This window comes from Oncorhynchus masou, chromosome 13 (assembly GCF_036934945.1).
Source record: "Oncorhynchus masou masou isolate Uvic2021 chromosome 13, UVic_Omas_1.1, whole genome shotgun sequence".
In the NCBI taxonomy this organism is placed as follows: Eukaryota; Metazoa; Chordata; class Actinopteri; order Salmoniformes; family Salmonidae; genus Oncorhynchus; species Oncorhynchus masou.
Genome location: NC_088224.1, coordinates 94094532 through 94118315, shown reverse-complemented (window position 1 = coordinate 94118315; position 23784 = coordinate 94094532). Strand labels below are relative to the sequence as shown.

Sequence of the window (23784 nt, the reverse complement as noted above, 5' to 3'; positions counted from 1 at the left end):
GCCTCATGTAGAACAGAACACTAAACTAAACTAAACGTTTCCCTTTCAGGACAAGCAGGGCCTCATGTAGAACAGAACACTAAACTAAACTAAATGTTTCCCTTTCAGGACAAGCAGGGCCTCATGTAGAACAGAACACTAAACTAAACTAAACGTTTCCCTTTCAGGACAAGCAGGGCCTCATGTAGAACAGAACACTAAACTAAACTAAACGTTTCCCTTTCAGGACAAGCAGGGCCTCATGTAGAACAGAACACTAAACTAAACTAAACGTTTCCCTTTCAGGACAAGCAGGGCCTCATGTAGAACAGAACACTAAACTAAACTAAACGTTTTCCTTTCAGGACAAGCAGGGCCTCATGTAGAACAGAACACTAAACTATTAAAAACAAAGATCCGCCTGTTAAAAACCTGTTCAAAATGTTGCTACCAACGGATTCAGAAAAAAATAGACGAATTCAAGTCTGTAGCTCATAAACCCCTTCTAAACACTGTTTAAACACTGTTTAGAAGGGGTTTATGAGTCCAAATCGTGCCGGCATCGCGGTGAGACTGATTGGGTTCATGTTTGACCACGCACGTCATGGTGGTGTCCCCAGTGTAGTGGGTTTTCAGCTACCGTTCTTACTGTCTTTCCACCCACAACCAGGACAGGAGATGAATCCGAACACAGCCTTTACAGGGAGGCGGCAAGGGCTGATAGCATGCAGAAGGAGTTGATATCTTTCTGACAGATCATATACACTTTTACACTAGACTGGGAGACATCAGTAACTATAATCTCATTCAGACTGGGAGACATCAGTAACTATAATCTCATTCAGACTGGGAGACGTCAGTAACTATAATCTCATTCAGACTGGGAGACGTCAGTAACTATAATCTCATTCAGACTGGGAGACGTCAGTAACTATAATCTCATTCAGACTGGGAGACGTCAGTAACTATAATCTCATTCAGACTGGGAGACGTCAGTAACTATAATCTCATTCAGACTGGGAGACATCAGTAACTATAATCTCATTCAGACTGGGAGACGTCAGTAACTATAATCTCATTCAGACTGGGAGACGTCAGTAACTATAATCTCATTCAGACTGGGAGACATCAGTAACTATAATCTCATTCAGACTGGGAGACATCAGTAACTATAATCTCATTCAGACTGGGAGACGTCAGTAACTATAATCTCATTCAGACTGGGAGACGTCAGTAACTATAATCTCATTCAGACTGGGAGACGTCAGTAACTATAATCTCATTCAGACTGGGAGACATCAGTAACTATAATCTCATTCAGACTGGGAGACATCAGTAACTATAATCTCATTCAGACTGGGAGACGTCAGTAACTATAATCTCATTCAGACTGGGAGACGTCAGTAACTATAATCTCATTCAGACTGGGAGACATCAGTAACTATAATCTCATTCAGACTGGGAGACGTCAGTAACTATAATCTCATTCAGACTGGGAGACGTCAGTAACTATAATCTCATTCAGACTGGGAGACATCAGTAACTATAATCTCATTCAGACTGGGAGACGTCAGTAACTATAATCTCATTCAGACTGGGAGACGTCAGTAACTATAATCTCATTCAGACTGGGAGACGTCAGTAACTATAATCTCATTCAGACTGGGAGACGTCAGTAACTACAATCTATTTTAGACTAGGTGACATCGTTAACTACAATCTATTTTAGACTAGGTGACATCGTTAACTACAATCTATTTTAGACTCGGTGACATCGTTAACTACAATCTATTTTAGACTCGGTGACATCGTTAACTACAATCTATTTTAGACTGGGAGACATCGTTAACTAAAATGTCTCATTCTTACCTCTTATCTACATACCTGTGGAAGATGAGTTGAAACTGAACATATCTTTTAAAGGTTCATGAAGCATTGATGAACCCCACCATCAGGCCTATGTGTCTGCATCAGAAACCATTCGTGAACAAATACAATCTTCTATAACGGGGTGACAAATAGACTTACCATTAGGGACCCAATGCAACAAGTCAACAACGTAGACTAACAGTATTGCTGTTTAATAATATGACAGATTGGACACCAAATGTTTCTAAGAGGTGTTATTTAATTGTTCTTATCCCTAATTACACTAATTTAGCAGGAGATATTTAAGGAAGGTCAGACAGTCACTGGTGTTTGTAAACACTCTAAATCCCTCATTTGGAAATGTTTGGAAAGTAAATGTTACCTAATTTCACAAAATGTGGTAATGAAATGTGACATTTTAGTTTTTTTATATGTATATATATATTTTTTTACTTTGAACTATATAGGACATTATACAATCCAATGATCGATACGCGGTAACAGGATCAACATGTTCACCCAATATCTCCCGACCTCGGCATTGCAGCAGGTCTTGTTTAGGCCCCATGTTCACCCAATATCTCCCGACCTCGGCATTGCAGCAGGTCTTGTTTAGGCCCCATGTTCACCCAATATCTCCCGACCTCGGCATTGCAGCAGGTCTTGTTTAGGCCCCATGTTCATCGTCGTTGGAGAAGGGTATAATTGCAGTTTTCTGAAATCGCCGTTTCTTGGTGTGAAATGACAGGCATTGATGCTCGCTATTTGGTCCGTGGTCGTTTCTTGTTGTGAAATGACATGCATTGATGCTCGCTATTTGGTCCGTGGTCGTTTCTTGATGTGTAATGACATGCATTGATGCTCGCTACTAACGTGGCAGGTTAGGAGAACTAACGTGGCAGGTTAGGAGAACTAACGTGGCAGGTTAAGAGAACTAACGTGGCAGGTTAAGAGAACTAACGTGGCAGGTTAAGAGAACTAACGTGGCAGGTTAGGAGAACTAACGTAGCAGGTTAGGAGAACTAACGTGGCAGGTTAGGAGAACTAACGTGGCAGGTTAGGAGAACTAACGTGGCAGGTTAGGAGAACTAACGTGGCAGGTTAGGAGAACTAACGTGGCAGGTTAGGAGAACTAACGTGGCAGGTTAGGAGAACTAACGTGGCAGGTTAGGAGAACTAACGTGGCAGGTTAGGAGAACTAACGTGGCAGGTTAGGAGAACTAACGTGGCAGGTTAGGAGAACTAACGTACCAGGTTAGGAGAACTAACGTGGCAGGAAAGGAGAACTAACGTGGCAGGTTAGGAGACTGAGGTTAAGGTTAAGAAAAGCGTTAGGTTTAGCAACAATGCTACTGTTGTCAACAACTGTTATCCCAGATGCGACAACTAGATATGGCTGTAATTGTAGCCACAATGGTACAAACCATCAGTAACATAAAACCTGAACTGACCAACCAACGGCAAGTATCAATGAACTGAACAATAGCACGCACTAATGGGCGTTTCCTGACATCAAGGAACGCCCAATTCAAGAAACGCGCCGAATGTCGGTCTGCAATACACCATATTGGACTTTTCGCGTTTGAAAAGCTGCGTTGTGTTCTCAAGGTTGACGTAGCCTACAACTGAACCGAAACTTATCGACTTTCAATAACAGCCCTTTTCTTTCTATTTCTGAATATGGTATTAATCGATTCGATTTAAACTCACCTGTTGCTTAGAGGTATTTTCAGCATGGTGATTGTTGTTGTCAAGGCTTACAGGGCATTGAACCGGCTGTAACTCGATGCTGTCCATGTTTCTCAAGTTATTACAATACTCGGGAATAATTTCCACAAACCCGGAACTATGAGACGATTTTACCCTTGATCAGTCTCAAGACAGTAGGCTATATTCAATAACGAACATTTAATCAATACTGACGTACATGATACGTTGTGAAAATATTGTTGTAGTCTAATCAGCGTTGTGATACCACTTCCATTAGACTACTCCTTTCTTCCCTGCCCAGCTGGGTTGTCCCAGGTGACTTTTCCTTGTCAAGTTTCAATGGAGACGGAAGAAGGCGTTGTCTTTACTCAGAGCGAGAAAGAATAAAAGAAAAGAGAGGTCCCAAATGTGTCAAATAGACCAGCGGAAGCAGCTTTCCCTGTCAATAATGTCTGTTCCCATATAACATTTAGATTTCATTTCATAGGCATTTTCCAGGACTTTTGACGCTTGTTGAGTAGGCTGGAATGTGTTACTTCGGTCCTGTAGGAATGTCCCCTAATATTGACATGTAGTAAATATTGATAAACCATGGAATAGAACGGAATAGAGTAGAATGGAATATAATTTATTACAATAGAATATACTTTATTAGAATGGAATAGAATGTATTAGAATATAATGGAATAGGCAGGTATAGAAGGGAAGGTTTTGCTGTTAAAAAACAAGTTAAATAAAAATAGTTGGGAGTATTACGCCCCCATGTGTAAGAAGTGAGTACTGCGGGAAAGTACGGAGCACTGACCTCTGTTCTGTCAATATTGACATGACAATAAACATTTAATCTTCTATTCTCCTTTTTTTTCAAATCCAAAAAGTGTAAGCATACACAGCCACATTAGAATAAAACAATACCTTGTATGACTACTGTCTATACAGGCAAGAAATACTGTAGTCCTACCAGTGGAGGCTCCTCAGAGGAGGAAGGGGAGGACCATGCTACTCAGTGTTTCCTTTTATACATTTTTTTATAGTGAAACACTAAAAATGTTATCCTTTTTAGATAAATCTCGAATAAATATATTCACTTCACCAAATAACTTTCCGTCCTCCTCTGGGTACATTGACTTCAATACAAAACCTAGGAGGATCATGGTTCTCACCCCCTTTCATGAACCCAAACAGTAATTATGACAACTTCCGGAGGACGTCCTCCAACCTATCAGAGTTCTTGCAACATGAACTGACATGTTGTCCACGAAATTAAAGGATCAGATAATATATCTAGTACTGAAAGCATAAGCTACAGCTAAGTAGCACGGCAGTGTATAAAATGTGGAGAGTAGTTGACTCAAAGAGAGAGAAAAACAATAGTTGAACAGTTTGAACAAATTAATCAGAAGCAGCAGAGAGAGAGAGCTAGCTATATTTCTTCTTCTTCTTAGTTTGTCTTTCACATGCTTAGCAAATGCAGCTAATCTAGCCTCCTCAACAACCTGAGTCAAACTGAGAGGAATGTTATTTATGTTAGCTAGCTGGCTAAGGCTATCCAACACTGCAAGTCTTTCAAGTCAAGGTAAGCTTTCAGTTTTATTAATTTATTGCCAACAGGGCCCGTAGGTGTTACTGCTATACTGCTTGCTGTACACTGCACTGCGTGATTGTACACATGGATTGGTGTCACGTGTGCTACTTCTCTGGCTTCCGGTTACCAGGCTGCCCGTTAGGGTGCACACCTGTCAGCATCGTTACGAGCGTCATCAGACTCACCTGGACTGCATCACTTCCCTGATTACCTTGCCTATATATGTCACTCCCTTTGGTTCTTCCTGTCCGATTACCTTCCCTATATATGTCACTCCCTTTGGTTCCTTCCCTATATATGTCCCTCCCTTTGGTTCCTTCCCTATATGTCCCTCCCTTTGGTTCCTTCCCCAGGTGTCATTGTTTCCGTTTCATGTCTGTGCGTTGTTCGTGTTTTTTTGTTTTTGTATTATGTTGTGTTTATTTATTAAAACACTCACTCCCTGAACTTGCTTCCCGACTCTCAGCACACTCGTTACAATTGGATTGTGGGTTTACTAACACGTTAGTTCTAGTTTGGTGACTATAACGTTAATATGGTGACAGCAATGTAGGTTGTGTAGCGGTTAGCGGTTATGATATGAAGGTTTGGCTTGGAGAGGTGTTTGCGCCTGGTCACAGACAGCTGTTGTGTTGTGCACTGAAGTCCACAAGCGAAAGGAAAAGGAGAGAGGAGGAGTAGAGCGCATAGATGCCAGAATGAATTTTCAACAATCAAAGTGATGATGCTGTATGTGGCTGCCATGAAAGTGAACTGTGAGTGCAGATGATCAGGGGTGTATTCATTCTGCCAATTCTGTAGCAAAACGTTTCTTAAATGGAAGCAAGGGGAACGAAACAGGGAAGGGACCTACCTGAATTTGTCCAACGGAAACTCTCGTTACACAGCAGATCAGCTAGATGCAGGTCAGTGTGTGCAAGTCGGTATTGAAAGTGTCACCGTCTGTCACCTTGATTACTCCAACTTGTCTCTCCACCCGTGTGCACCTCCATGGTAACTTTCATTCCTAGGCTAGGTTGTAGCATTCCTAGGCTAGGTTGTATCAACCTCATGATGGGTACAGGGGAACATTCTAGTATCAGGTAGTAACCTAAACCTGTCACTGTTACATTCAACTTGGTGAATATGAATGACAGTAACCTAAACCCATCACTGTTACATTGAACTGGGTGAATATGAATGACAGTAACCTAAACCTATCGCTGTTACATTGAACTGGGTGAATATGAATGACAGTAACCTAAACCTATCACTGTTACATTGAACTGGGTGAATATGAATGACAGTAACCTAAACCTATCGCTGTTACATTGAACTGGGTGAATGACAGTAACCTAAACCTGTCACTGTTACATTGAACTGGGTGAATATGAATGACAGTAACCTAAACCTATCACTGTTACATTGAACTGGGTGAATATGAATGACAGTAACCTAAACCTGTCACTGTTACATTGAACTGGGTGAATATGAATGACAGTAACCTAAACCGGTCACTGTTACATTGAACTGGGTGAATATGAATGACAGTAACCTAAACCTGTCAACGTTACATTGAACTGGGTGAATATGAATGACAGTAACCTAAACCTGTCACTGTTACATTGAACTGGGTGAATATGAATGACAGTAACCTAAACCTGTCACTGTTACATTGAACTGGGTGAATGACAGTAACCTAAACCCATCACTGTTACATTGAACTGGGTGAATATGAATGACAGTAACCTAAACCTATCGCTGTTACATTGAACTGGGTGAATGTGAATGACAGTAACCTAAACCTGTCACTGTTATATTGAACTGGGTGAATATGAATATGAATGACAGTCATCCAATATGCTGTAATATAAATAAGGCCATGCTCATTAAAAAAATTAAATAAAATTGTCCTTACTTAACTTAAATGGCACAAACCGCCACTGAGTCCCACAGTAGTGGCTTTGAAACCATCCTCATCACTCTTCCAACTATAATTTACCTGCCACGTTAGTTATCTAACCCTTTAAAACCACGTTAGTTATCCAACCCTTTAAAACCACGTTAGTTATCCAACCCTAACCCTTTAAAGCCACGTTAGTTATCTAACCCTTTAAAACCACGTTAGTTATCCAACCCTTTAAAACCACGTTAGTTATCCAACCCTTTAAAACCACGTTAGTTATCCACCCCTTTAAAACCATGTTAGTTATCCAACCCTTTAAAACCATCCTCATCACTCTTCCAACTATAATTTACCTGCCACATTAGTTATCCACCCCTTTAAAACCACGTTAGTTATCCACCCCTTTAAAGCCACGTTAGTTATCCAACCCTTTAAAACCATCCTTATCACTCTTCCAACTATAATTTACCTGCCACGTTAGTTATCCAACCCTTTAAAACCACGTTAGTTATCCAACCCTTTAAAGCCACGACAGTTATCCAACCCTTTAAAGCCACGTTAGTTATCCAACCCTTTAAAGCCATGTTAGTTATCCAACCCTTTAAAACCACGTTAGTTATCCAACCCTTTAAAACCACGTTAGTTATCCAACCCTTTAAAACCACATTAGTTATCCAACCCTTTAAAACCACGACAGTTATCCAACCTTTTAAAGCCACGTTAGTTATCCAACCCTTTAAAACCACATTAGTTATCCAACCCTAACCCTTTAAAACCACATTAGTTATCCAACCCTTTAAAACCATGTTAGTTATCCAACCCTAACCCTTTAAAGCCACGTTAGTTATCCAACCCTTTAAAACCACGTTAGTTATCCAACCCTTTAAAACCACGTTAGTTATCCAACCCTTTAAAACCATCCTCATCGCCACTAACTCTGGAAGTACAATAACGAACATCAGGCTCTTCATTCTATATTTATTTATATGCTACGGACCAGAGCCATAGATTCAGGCCATACAATATACGCCTATATATCTGTCACTCTCCTGTGTCACATAAACACTAGCATTGTAATTTTACAGTGTTGAAAAGCAACAACAAAAAACATCTAAACTTGAATCTACACAACGATTCAGAATCAGTAAGTAAAACCCCCCCAAAAAAACACCTTGAGAAATTACAACAAAAGGGGGAAAAGTTAAATATAATTTGATGACTGAGGACAAAAGAACACCCAAACTATTCTCATTTAGCTTGTCAGATGGTTTGTGTGGTTGGCACCCTAATTCCCCTATATAGCGCACTACTTTTAACCAGAGATCTTATGGGTCCTGGTCTAAAAGTAGTGCACTATCTAGGGGAATTAGGGTGCCATTTGGGACGTAGAGCCTGAGTATTCATCACCTCCACTATCCTCTGTCCCTCTGAACACTATCGTTGCGGTGATGTTATGACCAGGGGAACGCAGTGTTTCACAGGATGTGTTAACTGTTTCCAGATCTTTCTATTGTTTGTTTTTTTACATTCCATTCATCAGAACAGAAAAGGAGTCCAGACATTAAGACTAGTTAAAACCAGAGGCCCTTTTCCTCTCTCTGTCTCTCGCTCTCTTTCTTTCTTTCTTTCTCTCTTTCTTTTCTCTCTCTCTCTCTCTCTCTCTCTCTCGTTCTCTTTCGTTCTCTCTTTCTTTCTCTCTCTCTCTTTCTTTCTTTCTTTCTCTCTCTCTTTCTTTCTCTCTTTCTCTCTTTCTTTCTTTCTTTCTCTCTTTCTTTCTTTCTTTCTTACTTTTCTTTAAAATGTTTATTTTTCTTCCAACCAGTGTGTTACGTATTGCCTTGCGGCTGGTCTGTATGATCATTGCCATGTAAAGACAACAGCTGTTTGTGTGGAAACCAGAACACGCTCTAATGTCATGTAAAGGTAAAAAAAAAAAGGTATGACATTTTAATATGGCATGAACACAACTATCTGATTGTGCACTTGGAAAGAGACATCTGTGTATTCATGGAAGCCAAATGAAGCCATGATTCCCCAAAACAGTGAACAATAAAAAATAAAATGAAATGATGTTTCATAATTGTCCTTCGAAAAATGTCCTACTCTTTTTGCTCCGACAGCAGCATCAGATAGACAGGTGACACGTACTGTTGGTGACCAGGAGAGGTGACCAGGAGAGGTAACCAGGGAGAGGTGAGAGGTGACCAAGAGAGGTGAGAGGTGACCAGGAGAGATGACCAGGAGAGGTGAGAGCTGACCAGGAGAGATGAGAGGTGACCAAGAGAGGTGAGAGGTGACCAAGAGAGGTGAGAGGTGACCAGGAGAGATGACCAGGAGAGGTGAGAGCTGACCAGGAGAGATGACCAGGAGAGGTGAGAGGTGACCAGGAGAGGTGACCAGGAGAGGTGAGAGCTGACCAGGAGAGATGACCAGGAGAGGTGAGAGGTAACCAGGAGAGGTGAGAGGTGACCAGGAGAGGTGACAGGTAACCAGAAGAGGTGACAGGTGACCAGGAGAGGTGTCAGGTAACCAGGAGAGGTGAGAGGTAACCAGGAGAGGTGAGAGGTAACCAGGAGAGGTGAGAGGTAACCAGGAGAGGTGACAGGTAACCAGGAGAAGTGAGAGGTGACCAGAAGAGGTGAGAGGTAACCAGGAGAGGTGAGAGGTAACCAGGAGAGGTGAGAGGTAACCAGGAGAGGTGACAGGTAACCAGGAGAGGTGAGAGGTAACCAGGAGAGGTGACAGGTAACCAGGAGAGGTGAGAGGTAACCAGGAGAGGTGAGAGGTAACCAGGAGAGGTGAGACACCTGGGCCAAATTCTATAAAGATAATTATTACTGCTGCAGAAACAAGAAAGTATCACCTCCAACAGTATCTGATAGAACACAAAGCTATGCAGAGGATTGTCTACACACTGCTAACAGACACAATTAAATGTGACAGGTGAAGCAAGGAAAGATTTAGTTCTGGGAACCAAGATTATGCAGCATACAGAATGTCCAACGAGGGTTCTTAGAAGACAAGCTAGTTTCATAATTAATGAGGATGCATCCCAAATGACACCCCTATTCCTTATATAGTGCACTACTTTTAACCAGGTCTCTGATCAAAGGTAGTGCACTATAAAGCAGTAGGGTGCCACGTGGGACTCACACAATGACATTGTATTTCTTCAACAGTGATTTGTGAACATTGTTCAGAGGTTGTCATCCCTCTCCCGAGGCTGAGCTGAATACTCCTGTTTGTCTGTTTGCTTGTTGTCTCCTTTTGTTCCATAAGACCCTTCCTCCTCCTCTATGGCCTCCAGAGAATCTGAAGCCTGGGGCTCACCTAGCGCCTGTTCCCCAGCTTCCTTCTTCCCATCCTGGGTGGCTGGGGCTGCCTCTCCTGTCTCCTCCTCCAGAACGTTGTCCTCTTTGGCCTGTTCTCTGTCCCTGTCATTGTCTCCAGTCTCTGTCAGAGTGTCTGGGTGAGACGGGGGGCTTCCCTGTGTCTCCTCGCCCCTCTCCCCGCCCTCTCCTGTCTGCTCAAACACCTGGTCCACCTGGTCCTCGGCCCCGTTCACCTGGGGGACGTCTTGGTTACCTTGGGACACAACCCCTCCCTCGGAGACTACGCCCTCCTCGACACACGACTGCCGGTGCTGCCGTGTGGGCGGACGCCTCTTGAAGGACAGCCGAACTCGACTCTACAGGGGAGAGAGAGAGAGAGAGAGAGAGAGAGAGAGAGAGAGAGAGAGAGAGAGAGAGAGAGAGAGAAAAAAACAGAGAGAGAGAGAGAAAAACAGAGAGAGAGAGGAGACAGAGAGAGAGAGGAGACAGAGAGAGAGAGAAAAAAACAGAGAGAGAGAGAGAAAAAAAACAGAGAGAGAGAGAGAGAGAGAGAGAGAGAGAGAGAAAAAAAAACAGGAAAGACTGAGTGTTGTGCAACACACAATATCTAATTAGTAAGACTTGATTATCTTGAGCTTGGTTACAATCTCTGTTTTTCTATGCTGTTTTCTATACTTTAACACAACATCTTAGAAAGACAACCATTAGCCATGATATTGTGTTTTTGTTCTGTTAGGAACAAACTTAACACACTATGCATTTTAATATGTTTAATTATGGATTCTGTTGCTAATTAGTTGTAATAATCTAACGAGCCAAATGGAATAGTAGTAGTAGGGCACTAGATAAGAGTGACATATCCTAGAGGAGTAGGGCACTAAATAAGAGGGACAGCCCCTAGAGGAGTAGGGCACTAGAGGAGTAGGGCACGAGATAAGAGTGACAGACCCTAGAGGAGTAGGGCACTGGATAAGATGCATGTTGAACACTGAACGAGAGCTCGGTTTAATGTTTTTGAAATCTTATCACAGTGTTTCCTTGCCAAGTTTGATTCATATACTTTTGGATTTTGGATCCCAACTCGGTTAGCCTCAGTTGCTGTGCACTAACTGTTGTATTGTAAGAAATATCTCGGTGCCCGGGGCAAAAAAACCCTGTCCTGGAGTAGAGGACATTACGAGGCTGCTTCCGACCGCTCTACGACAGATTCCGGGAGCTGACGCGGTCGTAGTCCATGTGGTGTCAAACAACATTACAGGACAACATTACAGGAGCAAAACCCCTGTAATATCCTGGAGTTACAGGACACTACAGGGCTGCTTCCGACCGCTCTACGACAGATTCCGGGAGCTGACGCGGTCGTAGTCCATGTGGTGTCAAACAACATTACAGGACAACATTACAGGAGCAAAACCCCTGTAATATCCTGGAGTTACAGGACACTACAGGGCTGCTTCCGACCGCTCTACGACAGATTCCGGGAGCTGACGCCGTCGTAGTCCATGTGGTGTCAAACAACATCAGGAGGGTTGGCTCGGAACTTCGGAAAATTGTTTTTAAAAGAACTGATTCTTGCACTGAAAGATTCCAAAAAGGAGCCAATCATTTCAGGTCCGGTACGATAGTTGAAAGATTCAGTGTGAAAGTTTGGATACACCTACTCATTATTCTACATTGTAGAAAGCTAATAATAGTGAAGACATCAAAACTATGAAATAACACATGGAATCATGTAGTAACCAAAAAAGGTCTTAAACAAATCTACATTTATTTTATATTTGAGATTCTTCAAAGTATCCACCCTTTGCCTTCATGACAGCTTTGCACACTCTTGGCATTCTCTCAACCAGCTTCATGAGGTAGTGCACCTGGAATGCATTTCAATTAACAGGTGTGCCTTGTTAAAAGTTAATTTGTGGAGTTTATTTTCTTCCTAATGCGTTTGAGCCAATCAGTTGTGTTGTGACAAGGTAGGGGTGGTATACAGAAGATAGTCCTATTTGGTAAAAGAACAATTCCATATTATGGCAAGAACAGCTCAAATAAGCAAAGAGAAACGACAGCCTATCATTACTTTAAGACACGAAGGTCAGTGCATTCCTCCAGTTGCAGAAGCCATCAAGCGCTATGATGAAACTGTCTCTCATGAGGACCACCACAGGAAAGGAAGACCCAGAGTTACCTCTGCCGCAGAGGATAAGTTCAATAGAGTTACCAGCATCAGAAATTGCAGCCCAAATAAATGCTTCACAGAGTTCAAGTAACAGACACATCTCAACATCAACTGTTCAGAGAAGACTGCATGAATCAGGCCTTCATGGTCGAATTGGTGCAAAGAAACCACTACTAAAGGACACCAATAAGTAGAAGAGACTTGCTTGGGCCAAGAAACACGAGCAATGGACATTAGACCGGTGGAAATATGTCCTTTGGTCTGATGAGTCCAGATTTGAGAGTTTGGGTTCCAACCGCCGTGTCTTTGTGAGATGCAGAGTAGGTGAACGGACGATCTCCGCATGTGTGGTTCCGAACATGAAGTATGGAGGAGGAGGTGTGATGGTGCTTTGCTGGTGACACTGTCTGGCATTTATTTAGAATTCATGGCAAACTTAACAAGCATGGCTACCATAGCATTCTGCAGCAATACACCATCCGGTTTGCGCTTAGTGGGACTATCATTTGTTTTTCAATCGGACAATGACCCAACACACCTCCAGGCTGTGTAAGGGCTATTCAACCAAGAAGGAGAGTGATGTAGTGCTGCATCAGATGACCTGTCCTCAACAATCACCCAACCTCAACACAGTTGAGATGGTTTGGGATGAGTTGGACCGCAGAGTGAAGGAAATGCAGCCAAAAAGTGCTCAGCATATGTGGGACCTCCTGCAAGACTGTTGGAAAAACATTCCAGGTGAAGCTGGTTGAGAGAATGCCAAGAGTTTGCAAAGCTGTCAAGGTAAAGGGTGCCTACTTTGAAGAATCTAAAATATATTTTGATTTGTTTAACACTTTTTTGGTTACTACATGGTTCCATATGTGTTATTTAATAGTTTTGATGTCTTCGCTATTATTCGACAATGTACAAAATAGTAAAAATAAAGAAAAACCCTTGAATGAGTAGGTGTGGCCAAACTTTTGACGAGTAACATTTTGGAAGCCACAATCTATCTGCAATATTAAAGCTGATCTACCCCTTACATTTTTTTTAAAATAAAGAAATGATGGAGGAGGAGAAGAGAGAAGGAATTGAGGAGGAGAGAGAAGGAATTAGGGAGGAGGAGGAGGGTGAAGGAATGGAGGAGGAGGGAGGGAGGAGAAGGAGGAGGAGGGAGGGAGACGGAATGGAGGAGGAGGAGGAGGGAGGGAGGGAGACGGAATGGAGGAGGGGGAGGGAGGGAGACGGAATGGAGGAGGAGGAGGGAGGAGGAGGAGGAGGAGGAGGGAGGGAGACGGAATGGAGGAGGAGGAGGAGGGAGGGAGACGGAATGGAGGAGGAGGAGGAGGGAGGGAGACGGAATGGAGGAGGAGGAGGAGGAGGGAGGGAGACGGAATGGAGGAGGGGGAGGGAGGGAGACGGAATGGAGGAGGAGGACGGAGAAGGAATGGAAGAGGAGGAGGAGGGGGGAGGGAGACGGAATAGAGGGGGAGGAGGAGGAGGGAGGGAGGGAGACGGAATAGAGGAGGAGGAGGGAGAAAGAATGGAGGAGGAAGGGAGGAGTAGGCTAAGTGGATAAGACCTTCAATCCCCCTGGTCTCTGCGCTGAGCCACTGCAGGAGGCCTGTTCCTGGGCTTACAGCGCATAGAAATAGAATCTATAGAAGGGGCTTAGAACGTCTAACCCTGGCAATTTCACTCGAATAGGGAGGCCCTCTCTAGATTATATTTCTATGTTACAGAGGGCCTATTTTAGGACGGCAGGACACACAGCTAGGGACACGTGTCACCAGGGGGAGAGGGAATAAGAGGCCTGGAGTGATGTCACAGCTCACGTACAGGAGATGACGTGAGAGACCAAGACCACGAGGCTTCCACTGACTGACGTAGGACCAACCAATCAAATCAAATCAACATTTATTTGTCACGTGCACTGAATACAACAGGTGTAGTAGAACTTACAGTGAAATGCTTACTTACAGGCTCTAACCATTAGTGCAAAAAAGGTATTAGGTGAACAATAGATAGGTAAAGAAATAAAACAACAGTAAAAAGACAGGCTACATACAGTAGAGAGGTTATATACAGTAGAGAGTCTATATACAGTAGAGAGGCTATATACAGTAGAGAGGCTATATACAGTAGAGAGGCTATATACAGTAGAGAGGTTATATACAGTAGAGAGGTTATATACAGTAGTGAGGCTATATACAGTAGAGAGGTTATATACAGTAGCGAGGTTATATACAGTAGCGAGGTTATATACAGTAGCGAGGTTATATACAGTAGAGAGGCTATATACAGTAGAGAGGCTATATACAGTAGAGAGGCTATATACAGTAGAGAGGCTATATACAGTAGAGAGGCTATATACAGTAGAGAGGCTATATACAGGAGAGAGGCTATATACAGTAGAGAGGCTATATACTCCGCCCTCAACCGTAAGGCTCTCCAGAGGGTAGTGAGGTCTGCACAACGCATCACCGGGGGCAAACTACCTGCCCTCCAGGACACCTACACCACCCGATGTTACAGGAAGGCCATAAAGATCATCAAGGACATCAACCACCCGAGCCACTGCCTGTTCACCCCGCTATATCATCCAGAAGGCGAGGTCAGTACAGGTGCATCAAAGCTGGGACCGAGAGACTGAAAAACAGCTTCTATCTCAAGGCCATCAGACTGTTAAACAGCAACCACTAGCATTGAGTGGCTGCTGCCAACACACTGACTCAACTCCAGCCACTTTAATAATGGGTATTGATGGGAAATGATGTAAATATATCACTAGCCACTTTAAACAATGCTACCTTATATAATGTTACTTACCCTACATTATTCTTCTCATATGCATACGTATATACTGTACTCTATATCATCGACTGCATCCTTATGTAATACATGTATCACTAGCCACTTTAACTATGCCACTTTGTTTACATACTCATCTCATGTATATACTGTACTCGATACCATCTACTGTATCTTGCCTATGCTGCTCTGTACCATCACTCATTCATATATCCTTATGTACATATTCTTTATCCCCTTACACTGTGTATAAGACAGTAGTTTAGGAATTGTTAGTTAGATTACTTGTTGGTTATTCCTGCATTGTCGGAACTAGAAGCACAAGCATTTCGCTACACTCGCATTAACATCTGCTAACCATGTGTATGTGACAAATAAAATTTGATTTGATTTGATATACAGTAGAGAGGTTATATACAGTAGAGAGGCTATATACAGTAGAAAGGTTATATACAGTAGGGAGGCTATATACAGTAGAGAGGCTACATACAGTAGAGAGGCTATATACAGTAGAGAGGCTATATACAGTAGAGAGGCTATATACAGTAGGGAGGCTATATACAGTAGGGAGGCTATATACAGTAGAGAGGCTATATACAGTAGAGTGGTTATATACAGTAGAGGCTATATACAGTAATGAGGCTATATACAGTAGAGAGGCTATATACAGTAGTGAGGCTATATACAGTAGAGAGGCTATATACAGTAGAGAGACTATACACAGTAGAGAGGTTATATACAGTAGAGGCTATATACAGTAGAGAGGTTATATACAGTAGAGAGGCTATATACAGTAGAGAGGCTATATACAGTAGAGAGGCTATATACAGTAGAGAGGATATATACAGTAGAGAGGCTATATACAGTAGAGAGGCTATATACAGTAGTGAGGCTATATACAGTAGAGAGGCTATATACAGTAGAGAGGCTATATACAGTAGAGAGGTTGTATATAGTAGAGAGGCTATATACAGTAGAGAGGCTATATACAGTAGAGAGGCTATATACAGTAGAGAGGTTGTATATAGTAGAGAGGCTATATACAGTATTTTATTTTTTATTTTATTTCACCTTTATTTAACCAGGTAGGCTAGTTGAGAACAAGTTCTCATTTGCAACTGCGACCTGGCCAAGATAAAGCTTAGCAGTGTGAACAGACAACACAGAGTTACACATGGAGTAAACAATTAACAAGTCAATAACACATTAAAAAAAGGGGAGTCTATATACATTGTGTGCAAAAGGCATGAGGAGGTAGGCGAATAATTACAATTTTGCAGATTAGCACTGGAGTGATAAATGATCAGATGGTCATGTACAGGTAGAGATATTGGTGTGCAAAAGAGCAGAAAAGTAAATAAATAAAAACAGTATGGGGATGAGGTAGGTGAAAATGGGTGGGCTATTTACCAATAGACTATGTACAGCTGCAGCGATCGGTTAGCTGCTCAGATAGCACATGTTTGAAGTTGGTGAGGGAGATAAAAGTCTCCAACTTCAGGGATTTTGCAATTCGTTCCAGTCACAGGCAGCAGAGTACTGGAACGAAAGGCGGCCAAATGAGGTGTTGGCTTTAGGGATGATCAGTGAGATACACCTGCTGGAGCGCGTGCTACGGATGGGTGTTGCCATCGTGACCAGTGAACTGAGATAAGGCGGAGCTTTACCTAGCATGGCCTTGTAGATGACCTGGAGCCAGTGGGACTGGCGACGAATATGTAGCGAGGGCCAGCCGACTAGAGCATACAAGTCGCAGTGGTGGGTGGTATAAGGTGCTTTAGTGACAAAACGGATGGCACTGTGATAAACTGCATCCAGTTTGCTGAGTAGAGAGGTTATATATAGTAGAGGGGTTATATACAGTAGAGAGGCTATATACAGTAGAGAGGCTATATACAGTAGAGAGGCTATATACAGTAGTGAGGCTATATACAGTAGAGAGGCTATATACAGTAGAGGGGCTATATACAGTAGAGACATTATATACAGTAGAGAGGCTATATACAGTAGAGAGGCTATATACAGTAGAGAGGCTATATACAGTAGAGAGGCTATACACGGTAGAGAGGCTATACACGGTAGAGAGGCTATATACAGTAGAGACATTATATACAGTAGAGAGGCTATATACAGTAGAGAGGCTATATACAGTAGAGAGGCTATATACAGTAGAGAGGCTATATACAGTAGTGAGGCTATATACAGTAGAGGCTATATACAGTAGAGGGGCTATATACAGTAGAGACATTATATACAGTAGAGAGGCTATATACAGTAGAGAGGCTATATACAGTAGAGAGGCTATATACAGTAGAGAGGCTATACACGGTAGAGAGGCTATACACGGTAGAGAGGCTATACACGGTAGAGAGGCTATATACAGTAGAGAGGTTATATACAGTAGAGAGGCTACATACAGTAGAGAGGTTATATACAGTAGAGAGGCTATATACAGTAGAGAGGTTGTATATAGTAGAGAGACTACTGTTGTAGGTTTCTATACAATATCAATCTACTGCTGTAGGTTTCTATACAATATCAATCTACTGCTGTAGGTTTCTATACAATATCAATCTACTGCTGTAGGTTAATATACAATATCAATCTACTGCTGTAGGTTTCTATACAGCTACAATATCAATCTACTGCTGTAGGTTACTATACAGCTACAATATCAATCTACTGCTATAGGTTACTATACAATATCAATCTACTGCTGTAGGTTACTATACAGCTACAATATCAATCTACTGCTGTAGGTTTCTATACAATATCAATCTACTGCTGTAGGTTTCTATACAGCTACAATATCAATCTACTGCTGTAGGTTTCTATACAATATCAATCTACTGCTGTAGGTTTCTATACAATATCAATCTACTGCTGTAGGTTACGATACAATATCAATCTACTGCTGTAGGTTATTATACAGATACAATATCAATCTACTGCTGTAGGTTACTCTACAGCTACAATATTAATCTACTGCTGTAGGTTACTATACAACTACAATATCAATCTACTGCTGTAGGTTTCTATACAATATCAATCTACTGCTGTAGGTTACAATACAGCTACAATATCAATCTACTGCTGTAGGTTTCTATACAATATCAATCTACTGCTGTAGGTTACTATACAGCTACAATATCAATCTACTGCTGTAGGTTTCTATACAATATCAATCTACTGCTGTAGGTTACTATACAATATCAATCTACTGCTGTAGGTTACTATACAGCTACAATATCAATCTACTGCTGTAGGTTACGATACAATATCAATCTACTGCTGTAGGTTACGATACAATATCAATCTACTGCTGTAGGTTACTATACAGCTACAATATCAATCTACTGCTGTAGGTTACTATACAGCTACAATATCAATCTACTGCTGTAGGTTTCTATACAATATCAATCGACTGCTGTAGGTTACTATACAATATCAATCTACTGCTGTAGGTTACTATACAGCTACAATATCAATCTACTGCTGTAGGTTTCTATACAATATCAATCTACTGCTGTAGGTTACTATACAGCTACAATATCAATCTACTGCTGTAGGTTACTATACAGCTACAATATAAATCTACTGCTGTAAGTTTCTATACAATATCAATCTACTGCTGTAGGTTACTATACAGCTACAATATCAATCTACTGATGTAGGTTACTATACAGCTACAATATCAATCTACTGCTGTAGGTTACTATACAGCTACAATATCAATCTACTGCTGTAGGTTTCTATACAATATCAATCTACTGCTGTAGGTTAATATACAATATCAATCTACTGCTGTAGGTTTCTATACAGCTACAATATCAATCTACTGCTGTAGGTTACTATACAATATCAATCAACTGCTGTAGGTTTCTATACAGCTACAATATCAATCTACTGCTGTAGGTTACTATACAGCTACAATATCAATCTACTGCTGTAGGTTACTATACAACTACAATATCAATATACTGCTGTAGGTTTCTATACAATATCAATCTACTGCTGTAGGTTTCTATACAATATCAATCTACTGCTGTAGGTTTCTATACAGCTACAATATCAATCTACTGCTGTAGGTTACTATACAGCTACAATATCAATCTACTGCTATAGGTTACTATACAATATCAATCTACTGCTGTAGGTTACTATACAGCTACAATATCAATCTACTGCTGTAGGTTTCTATACAATATCAATCTACTGCTGTAGGTTTCTATACAGCTACAATATCAATCTACTGCTGTAGGTTTCTATACAATATCAATCTACTGCTGTAGGTTTCTATACAGCTACAATATCAATCTACTGCTGTAGGTTTCTATACAATATCAATCTACTGCTGTAGGTTACGATACAATATCAATCTACTGCTGTAGGTTACTATACAATATCAATCTACTGCTGTAGATTTCTATATAATATCAATCTACTGCTGTAGGTTATTATACAGATACAATATCAATCTACTGCTGTAGGTTACTCTACAGCTACAATATTAATCTACTGCTGTAGGTTACTATACAACTACAATATCAATCTACTGCTGTAGGTTTCTATAAAATATCAATCTACTGCTGTAGGTTACAATACAGCTACAATATCAATCTACTGCTGTAGGTTTCTATACAATATCAATCTACTGCTGTAGGTTACTATACAGCTACAATATCAATCTACTGCTGTAGGTTTCTATACAATATCAATCTACTGCTGTAGGTTACTATACAATATCAATCTACTGCTGTAGGTTACTATACAGCTACAATATCAATCTACTGCTGTAGGTTACGATACAATATCAATCTACTGCTGTAGGTTACGATACAATATCAATCTACTGCTGTAGGTTACGATACAATATCAATCTACTGCTGTAGGTTACTATACAGCTACAATATCAATCTACTGCTGTAGGTTACTATACAGCTACAATATCAATCTACTGCTGTAGGTTTCTATACAATATCAATCGACTGCTGTAGGTTACTATACAATATCAATCTACTGCTGTAGGTTACTATACAGCTACAATATCAATCTACTGCTGTAGGTTTCTATACAATATCAATCTACTGCTGTAGGTTACTATACAGCTACAATATCAATCTACTGCTGTAGGTTACTATACAGCTACAATATAAATCTACTGCTGTAAGTTTCTATACAATATCAATCTACTGCTGTAGGTTACTATACAGCTACAATATCAATCTACTGATGTAGGTTACTATACAGCTACAATATCAATCTACTGCTGTAGGTTACTATACAGCTACAATATCAATCTACTGCTGTAGGTTTCTATACAATATCAATCTACTGCTGTAGGTTAATATACAATATCAATCTACTGCTGTAGGTTTCTATACAGCTACAATATCAATCTACTGCTGTAGGTTACTATACAATATCAATCTACTGCTGTAGGTTTCTATACAGCTACAATATCAATCTACTGCTGTAGGTTACTATTCAGCTACAATATCAATCTACTGCTGTAGGTTACTATACAACTACAATATCAATATACTGCTGTAGGTTTCTATACAATATCCATCTACTGCTGTAGGTTACGATACAATATCAATCTACTGCTGTAGGTTTCTATACAATATCAATCTACTGCTGTAGGTTACTATACAATATCAATCTACTGCTGTAGGTTACGATACAATATCAATCTACTGCTGTAGGTTACTATACAGCTACAATATTAATCTACTGCTGTAGGTTATGTTACAATATCAATCTACTGCTGTAGGTTACTATAGAATATCAATCTACTGCTGTAGATTACGATACAATATCAATCTACTGCTGTAGGTTACTATAAGGCTACAATATCAATCTACTGCTGTAGGTTACTATACAATATCAATCTACTGCTGTAGGTTTCTATACAATATCAATTTACTGCTGAAGGTTACTATACAGCTACAATATCAATCTACTGCTGTAGGTTTCTATACAATATCAATCTACTGCTGTAGGTTACTATACAGCTACAATATCAATCTACTGCTGTAGGTTTCTATACAATATAAATCTACTGCTGTGGGTTACTATACAGCTACAATATCAATCTACTGCTGTAGGTTTCTATACAATATCAATCTACTGCTGTAGGTTTCTATACAGCTACAATATCAATCTACTGCTGTAGGTTTCTATACAATATCAATCTACTGCTGTAGGTTTCTATACAATATCAATCTACTGCTGTAGATTACTATACAATATCAATCTACTGCTGTAGGTTACGATACAATATCAATCTACTGCTGTAGGTTTCTATATAATATCAATCTACTGCTGTAGGTTACGATACAATATCAATCTACTGCTGTAGGTTTCTATACAATATCAATCTACTGCTGTAGGTTACTATACAGTATCAATCTACTGCTGTAGGTTACTATACAGATATAATATTAATCTGCTGCTGTAGGTTACTATACAACTACAATATCAATCTACTGCTGTAGGTTTCTATACAATATCAATCTACTGCTGTAGGTTACTATACAGCTACAATATCAATCTACTGCTGTAGGTTTCTTTTCAATATCAATCTACTGCTGTAGGTTACTATACAATATCAATCTACTGCTGTAGGTTACGATACAATATCAATCTACTGCTGTAGGTTACGATACAATATCAATCTACTGCTGTAGGTTACGATACAATATCAATCTACTGCTGTAGGTTACGATACAATATCAATCTACTGCTGTAGGTTACTATACAATATCAATCTACTGCTGTAGGTTACGATACAATATCAATCTACTGCTGTAGGTTTCTATACAATACCAATCTACTGCTGTAGGTTGCGATACAATATCAATCTACTGCTGTAGGTTACTATACAGCTACAATATCAATCTACTGCTGTAGGTTACTATACAATATCAATCTACTGCTGTAGGTGTCTATACAATATCAATCTACTGCTGTAGGTTTATATACAATATCGATCTACTGCTGTAGGTTTCTATACAATATCAATCTACTGCTGTAGGTTTCTATACAATATCAATCTACTGCTGTAGGTTAATATACATTATCAATCTACTGCTGTAGGTTTCTATACAGCTACAATATCAATCTACTGCTGTAGGTTACTATACAGCTACAATATCAATCTACCGCTGTAGGTTACTATACAGCTACAATATCAATCTACTGATGTAGGTTACTATACAGCTACAATATCAATCTACTGCTGTATGTTACTATACAGCTACAATATCAATCTACTGCTGTAGGTTTCTATACAATATAAATCTACTGCTGTAGGTTAATATACAATATCAATCTACTTCTGTAGGTTTCTATACAGCTACAATATCAATATACTGCTGTAGGTTTCTATACAATATCCATCTACTGCTGTAGGTTACGATACAATATCAATCTACTGCTGTAGGTTACGATACAATATCAATCTACTGCTGTAGGTTACTATACAATATCAATCTACTGCTGTAGGTTACGATACAATATCAATCTACTGCTGTAGGTTACTATACAGCTACAATATCAATCTACTGCTGTAGGTTACTATACAATATCAATCTACTGCTGTAGGTTTCTATACAATATCAATCTACTGATGTAGGTTACTATACAGCTACAATATCAATCTACTGCTGTAGGTTACTATACAGCTACAATATCAATCTACTGCTGTAGGTTTCTATACAATATCAATCTACTGCTGTAGGTTTCTATACAATATCAATCTACTGCTGTAGGTTTCTATACAGCTACAATATCAATCTAATGCTGTAGGTTCCTATACAGCTACAATATCAATATACTGCTGTAGGTTTCTATACAATATCCATCTACTGCTGTAGGTTATGATACAATATCAATCTACTGCTGTAGGTTACGATACAATATCAATCTACTGCTGTAGGTTACTATACAATATCAATCTACTGCTGTAGGTTACGATACAATATCAATCTACTGCTGTAGGTTACTATACAGCTACAATATTAATCTACTGCTGTAGGTTATGATACAATATCAATCTACTGCTGTAGGTTACTATACAATATCAAACTACTGCTGTAGGTTACTATACAGCTACAATATCAATCTACTGCTGTAGGTTTCTATACAATATCAATCTACTGCTGTAGGTTACTATACAGCTACAATATCAATCTACTGCTGTAGGTTACTATACAATATAAATCTACTGCTGTGGGTTACTATACAGCTACAATATCAATCTACTGCTGTAGGTTTCTATACAATATCAATCTACTGCTGTAGGTTTCTATACAGCTACAATATCAATCTACTGCTGTAGGTTTCTATACAATATCAATCTACTGCTGTAGGTTTCTATACAATATCAATCTACTGCTGTAGATTACTATACAATATCAATCTACTGCTGTAGGTTATGATACAATATCAATCT

General features: G+C 40.2%; 1 protein-coding gene across 1 annotated transcript in view; it reads right to left on the bottom strand.

The window, feature by feature from the left end:
• Positions 1-7992: 7992 nt before the first annotated feature.
• Positions 7993-23784, bottom strand: part of zgc:153184 (uncharacterized protein LOC751652 homolog) — a 73178-nt gene continuing 57386 nt past the window's right edge. Inside the window, 1 exon segment of the mRNA XM_064985413.1 lies at positions 7993-10716. Coding sequence (XP_064841485.1) covers positions 10225-10716 — 492 coding nt within the window. The 3' untranslated portion in view covers positions 7993-10224.